The following is a 13,393-nucleotide window of genomic DNA, read 5'->3' as shown; positions in this document are numbered from 1 at the left end:
CAGGCTCCAGGTTTCTAGGAGGAAGCCCTGAGGAGAGTGGGGTCAGGGCAGGAGTGCGGACTGAGCTCCAGGAGCCTCAGAGCAGGGGCCCTAAAGGACCAGGTGGCTTCGGAGGGCTCCCTGATGGAGCTTCCAGCACCATCTGCCCTTATTTTCCTCATGGTAACTGCCACGGTCTGAAGCCGGCTTCTGGATTGGTCGGCTTCTTCCTAGCTGTGTCTGTCTCCCAGAACTGCAGCTGAGGGCCCTGGGGCCCTGCCTGGTTCTTGGCCATGTCCCCAGGGCCTGGCACAGCTGTTGGGACAGTGTTGGTGGAGGGGGATGGCAGGGCTGTCATAGCTCCCTCACCTGCAGGAACCCATGACAGAAGGCCCAGATGGGGGTCAGAGGCCTGGGAGGAAGGGAAGCGGCCACAGGCCTCCCTGTGAGTGGGCAGCAAAGCTGGGACTTGGGCTGACTTGGGACAAGACTTTTGTTCCCACCCAGGGAGGCCCAGGCAGGGAGTGACAGCAGGAATAGGGGTCCCAGTCAAGACTCGCAGCCCTCAGCCTCTCTGGGGTCTGGCTGGCTCACACAGCCCCTCCTGGCCTGGACACGGGCTCCTTAGGCAGCACCTGCAGGGTGGGGCGAGGGAGGGGCAGGCCCCCCTAGAACAGCTCATGTTTAGGGTCTATTTAGCCCTGGAGGGGTCCTGACTCCCACCGGCGTGGGGTAAGTGCTGCTCCAGTCTGGTCAGGCAGGTAGCGATGGGACAGCAATGCCAGGAGCGGATGAAGGAGCCGTGAATGCACTAGGAGTGTCCCAGCTTGGAGGCTGGATCCTGGACAAGGAGAGACACCGAAAAGGGAAGGACCGTAACCAGACGATCAATGGGTCCGCGCTGCCTGTCACTACTTGAGCCAATTAAGCGGACACAGGGTTGAATCATATATGAGTGTTTATTCCAATACTGCCGGCAGCATGGAGAGCAGCAGGTCACCCACGAAAACCTGCTCTGCAGCCCCCATAAGCCAGCTGGGTATGTGGGGTAGGACAAGGGTTACATGGGGAAGCAGGGATTGTAGGTATGGGAAAGTAAGGACTGCAGGCATGGGTGTGCAGGCAATGTGGGACTCCACTGTTTGGACAATAAGATTATTAATCTTTCCATGATAAAAGGCAGCTCTTGAATGAGAATGGACCACATTCCAAAGTTGACTGGCAGGTTCAAGGTTGTCTCCCACATCAGAGGGTGGGGGTGGGGGTGGGGGGAGGGGGGCGGTGTACAACTCCCAGCCAGGTCAGAATGTCCTTCCTTTAACCAACACAATGCAGTCATGGTTAACAAAGCATGATTAATATTTCCCATAACCATACCTAGTCCCCAATATTCTATTTTTGCCCCTAATGGGCCCAGACAGGAGGATTGGGAGGGAGCAGCCGCAGCAGGCACAGGCTCACTCACCCAGAGCAGGGGAGGAGGGAGTGGAGTGGGGAGCCCTCCCCAACTCACAGGGCCCTGCCCACCCGAGATCCCAGCACTGCTGAGCCCTGCTCTCACCCCCAGAGTGAACCAGGCTGGGTGAAGTTTGCAGAGGCCAGTGGGAATGGCATAGTGGGGATCGTGGCAGTGGGGTGCATGTTGGGGAGCTGACCAGGGCCACCCAGATGCCACGGACTCCCTGCCCATCCGTGTCCCCACTCCCCCAGTGCAGCCTCACCGTGAAATCCTCTGTTGCTGGGTCCGGCCCTCTGCTCAGCCCAGTGTGGCTCTGGCACAATTGGGTCTCCCCTGGTGGGTCTCAGGGCACTGGACACCCCAGCTTCATCAGAACCCCTCTAACACAAGTCCATGGAGGCCGTCCCCAGGGAGCTCCGTGCTTCCATGGATGGCCCAGGGTTACTTCCTCAAATTCAGCTTCTCTTTAGGAGACAGCCTTCAAAGTGTGAGGGCCGGTTGACAGGTTGGAGGCTCAGCTGTCCCTGTTTTTGACCTTATGAACAGTTTATGAATTGCATTTTGTGCTGGGCCCCTGCCCCACAGCACCTGGTCCCGTTTGGAGACTCAGAGGGTCTGGCTGATGTGAGGTCATTGCTAAGAATCAGGTGAAGAACCTGGTACATGTGGACATGCCCAGGGGGCTCAGAAAAAGACAGTATTTCAGACACAGCTGTGCTCAAGGCGGCTGGCAGGCCTGGCTCTCGGCTCTTTGCCTGAACTGGGCTGAATGCACGCCTCACACGCCGCCCTGTAACTGGAGCTCCCGGCACGTGACAGTTGACTTGGTGCTCCGAGGACAGTTTTGAGAGGCTGCACATCGTTAATTCCCCCAGGACTCCGAGAGCCCCCTCTGGGTGGTTGGTGGCAGCCCCTGAGGGGACAGGGCTCTCCCAGGACTCCCAGGCACAGGCTGCTCAGTGTGGAAAAGGCTGCTCAGCTCCACCCCAGCGGCCTACCTGCACCCTGACTCCGAGCTGGTGGATAATCACCTGGTCCCACAATGCACTGTGTGCCCAGCTGCAGCCCCTCAGCCCCACAGAGATGCATCCACACAGGAAGCCCTTCCCTAAGTGACGCGGCAGCTGCTCCCCAGTCCCAGGGAGCCTCCTGCCTTCTGGCCACAGCCTCCTCGCCATCCCTGCAGGGCACAGTCCCTTTGTGACCAACTTTCAACTTTTTAAAAAATATATATTTTTATTGATTTCAGAGAGAAAGGGTGAGGGAGAGAGAGATAGAAACATCAATGATAAGAGAGAATCATTGACCAGCTGCCTTTTGCACGCACCCAACTGGGGATTGAGCCCGCAACCTGAGCATGTGCCCTTGACCGGAATTGAACCTGGGACCCTTCAGTCCGCAGTCTGATGCTCTATCCACTGAGCCAAACCAGCTGGGCCCAACTTTCAACTTTTGTGGAGTTTCATTTATTTTTTAACCTTCACCAGAGGGGAGGAGCCTGCAACTGAGGTATGTGCCCTTGACCAGAATCGAACACAGGACCCTTCAGTCCACAGGCTGACGCTCTATCCACTGAGCCAAACCGGCTAGGGCTGTGGAGTTACTTGTTCACTTTCCACCTCCAATCCACACCTTGTCCCCGGGGCCAGGTATGTTCTGTTGACAGTGCAGAGCCCAGGCTGACCGGAGCAGGGCACAGGGACCACTGGCAAGCACAGACAGGATAAGTGAATAAGACTTTGAAAATGAAATAAACGTCCAGTATTCAAGGAACGTTTTGAGAAATAATGTTATAGCCACAAACTGGGGTATTATCCAGTCAATAAGAATGACAGCACAAGCCTGATGGGTAAACATAGATAAGTATTACATTATATTTATTTAAATATATATGTATGCACATATAGGCTGTGTGTATATACACATACATATATAGAGGTGTATGTAGTCTATCTACCTATGTATAAAGAAAAGGTATGTGTGTACATATATATTTATATTTACATACATACATATAGAAACAGAGGTGTATATACTTAGTCGATCTACTTATTAGGAAAAAGTATGTGTATATTTAGAGAATATATACAGGGTTGGGCAAAAATAGGTTTACACTTATGAGTACTCAAAACAGAGTTTATTCTTGTATTATGTTTTATTAATTATTGTATTATTGTCCATACGAACAACTGTAAACCTACTTTTGCCCCACTGTATATAGAGAGAAGGGAGAACATATGTAAAAAGAGAATATATGTGTGTATGTATGTCTGGCTATGCTAAGGTCAAGCTGTTTCTAACGCCTTGAAAAGCTCTAGGTTGGGTTTGGGTTTAACAGCACCTGGATGATTATGGACTAGACCTTCAATAAACGGATACCTTGGTGAGGTGGAACCGGTTTAGAAACTTAAAACGGTTGACCGCGGTTCTCCAAGGTTGCAGATCCCCACTAGTGGGGTTCTGGCTAGTGTGTTGTTGGGGGGTTCAGGTGCCCAGCGCAAATCAAGGGGACAGCTGTGTACACATTCCGAGCGGGGGCGCTGAACCCCTTCCTCGGCCGCTCCACAGGCGTGGGCAGCGGTGACCTCACACGGGGGCGGGGCCAGGACGGGGCGGAGGCGGGACCGGGGAGAACAAGCGGCGAGGGCGGAGAGCGAGCTATCAGTCTTGGCGCCGCCATGGCCACCGTGGACCTGGAGAAGCTGCGGATGTGCGGGGCCGGGAAGGCCATCGGGGTGCTGACCAGCGGCGGCGACGCGCAAGGTAGGCGGGGAGCGGGACCTGGCGCGGGGCGGAGGGCGGGGGCGTCCACCTGTCCCGGGGCCCCTCCGCGCGCACCTGCCACCCTTCCCGGGACCTGGGGTCAGCGGCTCCCCCTGTCCGCGCGAGGCCTCCGGTCCCCAATCCTCCCCGACGCGCCCGGTCGCCCGCGTACGTGCCGCGCGCCACGGCTTCCGCGCTCCGCCCCCTCCCTTGCGCGCCCGCCGGAGGTGTGTCTGTGCGCCGGCGTGGCCTGGGACACAGCGCGCGGGCCGGCGCCGGACTGGCCGCTATCGCCCCTCCTGCCGACCTGGAGACCCCCGCGCCCCTTCCCGGTGGCACCTTTCAGAAGATCTGTTTTCCTGAAGGCCGTGCTGAGCTGTGCAGGTCCCCGCATACCTTGAGAGCCGGGCTCTTCCTGGTTCCTGCAACACGACCTGGGGACATTTCCATTCCCCCAACCAAGGCCTCCAGGGCGGCTCGAACGCCCACCCTCTCCCCGCCTACTCACTCCCCATCCATCCATCCAGGCTGGCAGGGGTGGGTGGCATGCCTACCCAGAACAGCTCCTCACTCTCCTGTGAGGCCTAGTGAGGAAGAGGGTGCCTTGGGGAGATGCGCTGTCTGGGGCTTAGGGAGTTTCCTTTAGCTCAGACTTGTTCTCACCCCCTGAACAGGGGAAGCCCAAGGTGGTGGCCTGCCAAGGTCCTTCAGTTGGGGCCTGGCAGAGCTGAGCGGGTGCCCTGCCTGGGGGGGTCTATCCCAGCATACCCCCCTCCTGGCAGCCTGGTCTTGTCCTGACTACTGCTTTTCAGCGCCTCTGACCTGGGATGGCCAGTTTGGCACCTGTTGTACTGGACCATGTGGCTACACCTGAACTTTAAAAAAAATATTTTTTATTGATTTTAGAGAGGGAGAGGGAAAGGGATAGAAACATCAATGATGAGAGAGAATCATTGGCTGCCTCCTGCTCACCCCATACTGGGGATGAAGCCTGCAACCCAGGCATGTGCCCTGGCTGGGAATCGTACCTGGGACCTTTTGGTCTATGGGACGATGCTCAATCCACTGAGCCACCACAGCCAGGAATACAGCCTGAGCTTCAGGAGAGGCCTTAAGTAGATCAGGAGCAGGCCTGAAAGGGGTAGAGCCAGCACCCTCAAGCTGCACAGTTGGGCTTGACCTGTCTCCCTCCAGATTAGAGTGCAGACACCCACCTCCATCCCTTCCTCAGCTCCCCGACTCCCCATTCCCCACTCAGAAGAGAGAAGAGGCGTTCACAAGCCAGGGAAGGCAGAAGGAATGGCCTCTGTCTGTGTCCCTGCCTGTAAAGGGCCCTCCTGCAGATTCAGGTTGAACCCTCAGGGCCTGGCCTGGCTGGCAGTCAGCGTGCCCTTCTGCACGTCCACGGCCCCTCATGGCCAGAGCACTTGCTGCCGGTTCCTCCCTAGAGCATGGCGAGTGAGCCGGGCTGGGGTGAGCAGGCTTGGAGGGTGGCCTTGGGGAAGCATCATTCTATGAGATTAGACTACGAGAAAGACACACCCTGAGAGGGCTGGACCCACCTCGCCAGACAGGCACAGAGGCCCGGGAGGCCCCCAACTCCCTTGGCTCTTGCAGGCAGAGCGGTCTCCACCCCAGGCTCCTGTCTACACAGTGGAGACAACAGCACCCAAGGGGGTTGGAAGGATAAATGACATGCGTTTAGATCAGAGTGTAAAGTCTTTGTGGTGGCCCTGGTGCCTCACACAGAATGGGCAGCGCTTCCTGGACACGGCTGAAGTGTGGCCGTCAGTGCACCTGCTGGCTGACCTCATGCCTTTCTCTGCAAGTGTCACCTCTCCCTCAGAGCCCTGCCGCCTCCACTCCTCTCCTGTGTGCTCTCTCCACTGGCAGCGTGGTAGCCATGGTTTCTGGTTGGAGCCGCACGGAGGAGGTGCACAGACGCCCCCAGCTTAGGGCTCTGCAATCCCCGGAGGAGGGTGTCTGCCTTCCTGGGTCCCGTGTATGCCCTGTCTGTCTGTCCTCCTTTGTCCTTTGTGTGGCCTCCCTCATGGGCGCTGGGCTTACAGCAGCTGGGGTGGATGACAGCTTACCTCCCAGGTGCTACAGTCTGCTTTGGGCGGAATGTATGCAAACCAGCCAACCTCACGGAGCGAAGGGCCAGACCTGGGTCCTGGTTGAGCCGACGTTGACCAGCCCTGTGGCCCGACCCAAGCGCTTCCCTTGGCCCTCAGTTTCCCCTTTTGTAAACAGGGAGGAGGAGGCAAGCCAGGCCACCTGGCAGGTTCCTTCCAGTCAGCCTGGAAGTGGTGTCCTCTGCCCGCTCGGGGCCCTCTCCCTCCTTTTGACCACAGGAAGTGTCAGTAAGTGGAGGGACAGCAGTTGTTAAGGGATGTCAGAGGACTTTGTGCAGAAGGAACTAGAGACTTGTAAAATAGCCCGGCTTGTCCACCCTTCCACGCCTCGGTCACCCCCTGTGGGGCACCCCCTCCCCAGCCCCCAAAGAACAGTCAGGACCTGACTCTTTCTGGTGATGAGGAGGAAATTGAGGTCCTATACTTGCAGGTGAGGATTTTGCTCCCAGTGCCCCCTCCCATCTCGTATGTCCCAGCCAGGCTCTGTGTCTATGTGTCACCTGTCACCTGGCCATGTAGTGCCCTGCTGAGCCCGGCGTCGTCTCGTGATCTCGCTCTTATACGCTCGGACCCGACTTGGACAAAGTCACTCCGGTTGCATCGTGGACTTCCTCCAACAGGAAGTCATGGGATGTGCCTCCCTGGCCCTCTCGGAGGGGCGTGGGGTGTGGGGCGAGGGGCGTGGGTCTCATGCCCCTTCAGCTGGTACACCCAGCTACTCCCCTGCCCACTCTTCTCACTGGCCCAGGGTTTATTTTGAGGACAAAAAGCAGATGAAAGGATCATTTAAAATGCCTTTTAAGAAGGCTACGTACAGTGAGGTGTACAGGATAATCCATGCCCTCAGCTGCCGTCTCCACGGCATCCGGTTCTGGGCTAACCCGTCTGAGAGTTTTCACTTAACATTGTCTGGTTTTCCCCTCTGAGGGCTGAAAATGTTACCCTCACGCTGGGCTCCCTCGTGTCTACCAGGCTGGCTAGTGAGGTGGTGTTGGCCCCAGGCTGGCCTGTCCAGCTGCTGACCAAGTCAGGGGTGGGTGACTGGAGAGACATCTGGATTGGACGGTGGGACTGAGTCCCTGGCCACTGACTCCCACCCCCACCCGCTGTCCTCACCTGTTCCAGCTGCTGGCCCCCTCCTGCCTGCCAGAGGTGGGGCTTGGACCTTGAGCCTGCAGTGGGTGCAAAGTGGCCTCACCAGCGAGGCAGCTGGGAAAGGCAGATAGCCTAGAGTGAACCACTTGCTGCCAGGTCAGGGCCCCCTGGGGCGGGGGTTGGGGGCGAGGGCAGGAAGCTTTACTGCTGTCTCATCTTCCTCTGTGCCCCCCACCCCACCGGAGAAGGCAGGGGGCCAGGGGAGCCCGCAGCCCTCGGACCCCCCCGACCTCAGCTGCAACTTCTGATCCAGGTTCCTGGGGCACCCCAGTTGTCTGGGGAGGGGGTGCTCTCTGGGCTCCTGCCCCCAACTTCAGCCTCTGCTATCCTAGTTCCGTGCATTTGGGGCACATGAGACATTCACGATTTCTTTAGAATTGGGGTTCTCTGACTTCACCCCAGTGTGGAAGCTGCGAGTGTGGTCTCTGTGCTCTGCCTGCCCTGGCGTCTGGGTGCCTCACGCTAGGAGTCCTGGGCACTGGATGTGGGGCCGTGGGAGCCTTTGCTGTGGGTGGGCACAGGGTGGCTCACTGTGCCTCAGGAGGGATTGGGTGCCCCCATCTGCTGGGGCTCTGGTAGGTCCCCACCCTCCCTCGGAGACCCCAGCTTCTCATCTGTAGATGGGGATGGGGCACATGCTTGTCTGCTGTTGTAGGAGCCTGGGGTCCTGAGCCTGCAGGGGCCCTGCCTGTCCACTGGGTCCTCCTGAGGTGCTGTGAGGTCCCCTCACATTGTCTCATTCCTGCTCGCTCCCCTGGGCCCTGCCTCCCGGGCTGGAGACCTGGAGACCAGGGAGATGGGTGTGACAGGGTAAAGGTCGGGAGTCCTCATGTTGGAGTCACCATGTGGACTACACATGGTGTCGGGACCCTGGAAGCCATGGTGCCCCTCCAGGATGCCCGAGCAGATGGGCACCACCAGCCTCCATGACTTCAGGGACCGGGAAGGCAGGGGTGCCTGGGGGGCCTGGCCACACGGGCATTTGCATAGGCCTCCAGGGAAAAGCCTTTTGAAAGCTTAGGGTCAGACCACAGGATGAGCCCGTGTGCTCTGGCTCGGTGCCAGGGACAAAGGCGGGGGGGGGGGGTGTCTGGGGAGGGGAGCAGGGAGTTCCTTGGGGAGACCAAGCACTGGTCTCCTGTGATCTGGCGCTGGACGCAGAGTCAGAGGACGGGACCCTGGGTGGTGACCATTCTTTTTTGTTGTTGTTAATCCTCTCCTGAGAATATTTTTCCCATTAATTTTTAGAGAGAGTGGAAGAAAGGGAGGGAGGGGGAGGAGAGAAACATCTATGTGAGAGAGACACATTGATTGGTTGCCTCCAGTGTGGGCCCTGATGGGGCAGGGGATGGAACCTGCCCTTGACCAGGAATTGAACCCGAGACCCTTCGGTCTGTGGGCGGACACTCTATCCACTGAGCCACACCGGCCAGGGTCGTTGCCGTCATTCTTTCTCTCTGAAGACACAGGGTCCCTGCCTGCCTCTTTTTTTTCGGAGCCACAGGTGTCTTTGCGGCGTGGACTCTTGGTAAAGAAGGTTTTGGTCAGTGTGGGGGCTGGGCCCACTCAGGATGCCCACACTGGGGTCAATGACCAGGGTACCTGACCTGGCGTGCTCCAGGCCTGTGGCAGCTACAGTCCTGGCTGTCTGGCCACCTGAGGCCTATCCCCTGGGCAAGGCCCCAAAGTGCCCTCAAAACATGGAAGGGGGACCGTCACGCAGGGCCACTCCTGGTGCTCTGTGCCTCTCGAGGGGCCTCCCAGGAGGGCTTCGTTCCGGCTGCACCTTGTGGAGGGACCACAGGTGGACACCTCTGCCCTCTGTGGGTCTCGGAACCGGCTGTGAGGGAAGGGGGCTGAGGCTCCTCTGGGCTTGGAGCATCCCCACGTGCTGCCTCCTCCAGCACCATGAATGTCCCTCTTTGCAGGGACCTAACCTGCAGGGGAAATGCTAGGCACAAGGGTGAGGCTACGGGGACACGGAAGAGGGGCGGCCGCCCCAGCCTGGCAGCTCTCCTGTGTGTGTGCGGGCAGGAGGGCTGGAGTGGCAGCCTGCTCAGCCACACTGCCTGAGACTGCCGACCCCCCAACACCCCATGCCCTGGGGGTCGCTGCCCTCTTCCTGTTTCACAGAGCCCACCCTCGGGGGCCTGGGGCAGGGGCTGATGCTCAGGGTGCTCCTGAGCTGCCCCAGGGTCATGTCATAGTGGAGGCTGTGAGGGGAGCAGGGCCCGATGAGGCCTGAAGTGATGGATGTTTGCACACACCTAGTGCCCACACTCAGGCTGCGTGAGGCCTGATGGGAAGTTTCCTGGCTTAACTCTGGGCAGCTTATTCCCGAATGCTCCAAAGCTAAAATGACAGGTTCACCCTGTGACCTGGGGCTGGACCTCCCACTCCAGGCTCAGTACCTCCTGAAGAGGGTGGTCCAGGGTCCTGACATCTGTGCACTGACGATGTCCCCCCTGACTCCCTCCCAGGTATGAATGCCGCTGTCAGGGCCGTGACGCGAATGGGCATCTATGTGGGAGCCAAGGTGTTCCTCATCTACGAGGTAAGGCTGGGCGGGGTCCAGGACCCACACTGGTGGGGCTTCGTGCTCAGTGGGGAGTTGGGGGGAGGGTGGGGGACACCTCCCTGTCTCACAGTGGTCACTTGTTCAACTCAAGGCTCAGGCCTAGAGGGAGGGGAGGGTGATAAGGAGGCAGAATGGGAGGGAGCCAGGCCCCTGCTCTGGGGTGGGGTGAGGAGCCTTCCCCCCCAGTCTGGGTGCTTGTGATGTGGGCCATGTCCCTGGGAGATAGGAGGGCATAAAGCTGCTCTCCTCCTCCTGTGAGGCCGGGGAGCTCAGCCCCCACCTGTCGTCCTCCAGCCAGGTCCCCTTCCTACCTCCAGCCCCCCGCACCCCTTACACACAAACACTGTGTGGATCACCCAGGTAACAACAGCAAACAGCCCCCTTGGACAAGTGGCAGAGTATTGTTCTCTTTTGTTCTCACCACATTGGTGCCTCCTTTGCCTCATGCCCCCCGACTCCCAATCCCTGTGTCACGTTTGGGGCTGATGTGATCATAGACACACGGAGGAATTCCTCCATTGTCTTGTGGTTTTCTGGAGGCGCTGTGTTACTTTGTTTTCATTTTTTAGGCAACCAGAAGCGAACCCCAGCCTCTTTACTCCCCCGATGCCTCCCTCTTCCCGCTGTGGGCTGTCCCTGCCCCTTCCCCTGGCCCCAGGTTGGGCCGGGCCACACCCAGCTCCGGCTGCATGAATGAATGAACAGTAATGTGTAGGCCCCTGCCTCCTGCAGGGCTTCGACCCTCAGCCCAGGACTGGGGGCCTGGGACCCTGCAAAGCCCCAGGTTGTCTTTGGGAAGCAGGTCTCCTGAGTCTCAGCTGCTGGGCAGGGGGGACCCATGCCCTGATGATGGTCTAGAGCAGCCGTGGGCAAACTTTTTGACTTGAGGGCCACAATGGGTTCTTAAACTGGACCGGAGGGCCGGAACAAAAGCATGGATGGAGTGTTTATGTGAACTAATATAAATTCAAAGTAAAGGAGCGGAGGGGAGAGCAAGAGAACCCTCCGCTCTTTCGGCTCCGCGGGCCAGATAGAACAGCCGAACGGGCCGTAGTTTGCCCACGGCTGGTCTAGAGTCTTCTGGAGGACAAGGGAGACTCTTGGGAGTGGCCTCAGATTGTGGCCTCCAGACAGGGACAGGTGGGTCCAAGCCCTGCCTGAGGTTGGCCAGATGTGACAGGTGTGTTCCTTCTCCTCTTTGACCCTCAGTTTCTTCTTCTATTAAGTGAGGGTACCAATTCATTCTTTGTGGGGATGCTAGGGCACAAAGCTAATGGAGTGCTGCGAGTTAAAGCATTTTTCACAGCCGACAGCGAGAAGGGCCGTGAATGGGAATGGCTTTTATTCACCCAGGAGCCCAAACTGGACCCGTGGGCTCAAAGTTGACACAGGAGAGCTGCCAGCAGTGCACTTGGCCTGTAGCCAGCTCTGGGCTGCCTGGGCGCCTGCCCTGGGGGTGGGGACGGGAGAGGTGACACTAAGTGGGTGGAGGTGTGCAGAGACATTTTATTTTTTAAATATTTTTATTGACTTGAGAGAGGAAGGGAGAGGGATAGAGAGATAGAAACATCAATGATGAGAGAGAACCATTGATCGGCTGCCTCCTGCACGTCCCACACTGGGGATTGAGCCCACAACCTGGGCATGTGCCCTGACTGGAATCGAATCATGACCTCGTGGTTCATAGGTCGATGCTCAACCACTGAGCCATGCCAGCTGGATGAGAGAGACATTTTAGAAGGTTCCAAGGCTAGAAGAGGAGGGTTGTGTCTGTGAGACATTTTTGTAAATATATTTTTTTAATTTTTCAGTTACAATTGACATACAATATTATATTAGTTTCAGGTGTAGAGCAGGAGTGATTAGACATTTATATAACTTACAAAATGACCACCCTGATAAAGCGACCCATCTGACACCATACATAGTTATCACAATATTATTGTCTGCTGAGTCTGCACTTGTGGAGGCGGTTGGGTGGAGCTTTGATGTGTTCTGAAGCTGTCCACTGGGTGCGCTCGCTCAGGGCCACCTGGGAGGTCAGGCCAAGGTCAGCCACTGCCTGTGTCCTGCTTGGGAACCCCCAGCATGAGTTACAAAATAATCTGCAGATGGCTGCTACTTGTGCTAGACTTGGAGGTGCTTGGGAGAGGCCAGCTGTGCACCAAGGCTGACTGCCGCTAGCGCTTAGCCTGGGGCCACTTAGCAAGAGGTATGCCTAGGCCAAATGCTGCTTGTTTGAGAGATTTTAGGAAAATCTGGAGCATGAGCCAAGACAGGCTGTTTGTATGGAAAAGTCACTGGAAATGACTTCAGAGGGCCCGAAAGTTGGGTGGGGTGGGGTCTTAGGGAATCACCAGGGTGGGGTGAACAATGTAACCAGGTTGATGGAGACTCAGATATGCTGCCCGTCTGCCGGCTCTGTGGTCAGGGGGCTCAGCAAAAGAACAATGTCTTCTGCCAGCACTTCGGTCGGGGAGAAAGCTGCCTTTGTCCAGCCGTGGATGGACAATTCAGTCTCCCCACCCCCATTCCCATATGTACTGGTGCCTTTTGAGCTGCTGCTCTAACCACTGAACAGCTAGCCAGGGCACCCTCCTGATTTTTAGCTTCCACATCTGGGTGTGGGACCAGCGTTCAGCGTCTCCATCCCTCCTACCAGTCTTGATGTGGCTTTTTCTTTCTATCCTTAATTGTAGGACTTCCGTTCAGCTAGGTTTCAGGCAGTTCTGAATGATGGTGGTTCTGTCTTTGGGTTGTAATTTCAATGTGGTTGTGGGAGGAGGCGAGGACCGCATTTGCCTTTGCCGCCATCTGGACCGGAAGCTGTCATCTCTGTCCTCTGCCTTCTCAATTCAGCAGAAGTGGCATTCTGGAACTTACAGGGCTACCCCAAAAGAAGCCTAAACCTTTTCCCAGGTCTCTTAGAATGGATGTTTTGGGGGGAGCCAGCTCTAGAAGTCCAGCTGCTCTGAGACTGCCCTGCTGAGGGTAGCCCAGGCTAACCTTACGGAGACGTCTGCTCAGTTCCTGTTGTTCACGCCATCTTAGCCCAGGCGCATGGTTAGAGGCTAAGAAGCCCACGATCTGCCATCTGCAAGTTGCAGAGCCAGGAAAGCTGGTGGTACAAGTCCCGTTCCCAGGCTGATTCCGAGGCCTGGGAACCACGAGCGCCGCTGTCTCAGCTCCAGCAGAGCTGTGTGTGTGGGACTTGGATTCGAGCTGGTGCGCAGTGGCCAGGGGCCAGGTTGGCGTGTGCTCAGCTCTGTGCCTGACCCTGGGTTTTGCAGACTGAGACCTGCCTGTTCGTCGCTGTTTGCTCCA

At 57.4% G+C, this 13,393-nt stretch overlaps 1 protein-coding gene across 2 annotated transcripts in view; it reads left to right on the top strand.

Moving 5' to 3' along the window:
* The window catches only part of PFKL (phosphofructokinase, liver type), a 36,642-nt gene that overhangs the window by 4,265 nt on the left and 18,984 nt on the right, over positions 1 to 13,393 (top strand). Inside the window, exons 1-2 of one of the 2 annotated variants that reach the window (XM_080654315.1) lie at positions 4,054 to 4,201; positions 9,972 to 10,045. In XM_080654315.1, coding sequence (XP_080510441.1) covers positions 4,117 to 4,201; positions 9,972 to 10,045 — 159 coding nt within the window. In that variant the 5' untranslated portion in view covers positions 4,054 to 4,116. Of the gene's footprint in view, positions 1 to 4,053; positions 4,202 to 9,971; positions 10,046 to 13,393 lie in introns of those variants that run through there. The other variant, XM_080654316.1, reaches the window with a different exon arrangement.

This window comes from Plecotus auritus (genome assembly GCF_963455305.1).
Source record: "Plecotus auritus genome assembly, chromosome: 2".
Taxonomy (NCBI): Eukaryota; Metazoa; Chordata; class Mammalia; order Chiroptera; family Vespertilionidae; genus Plecotus; species Plecotus auritus.
Note: the sequence above shows the minus strand (reverse complement) of the source record. Positions and strands in the feature narration are given on the sequence as shown.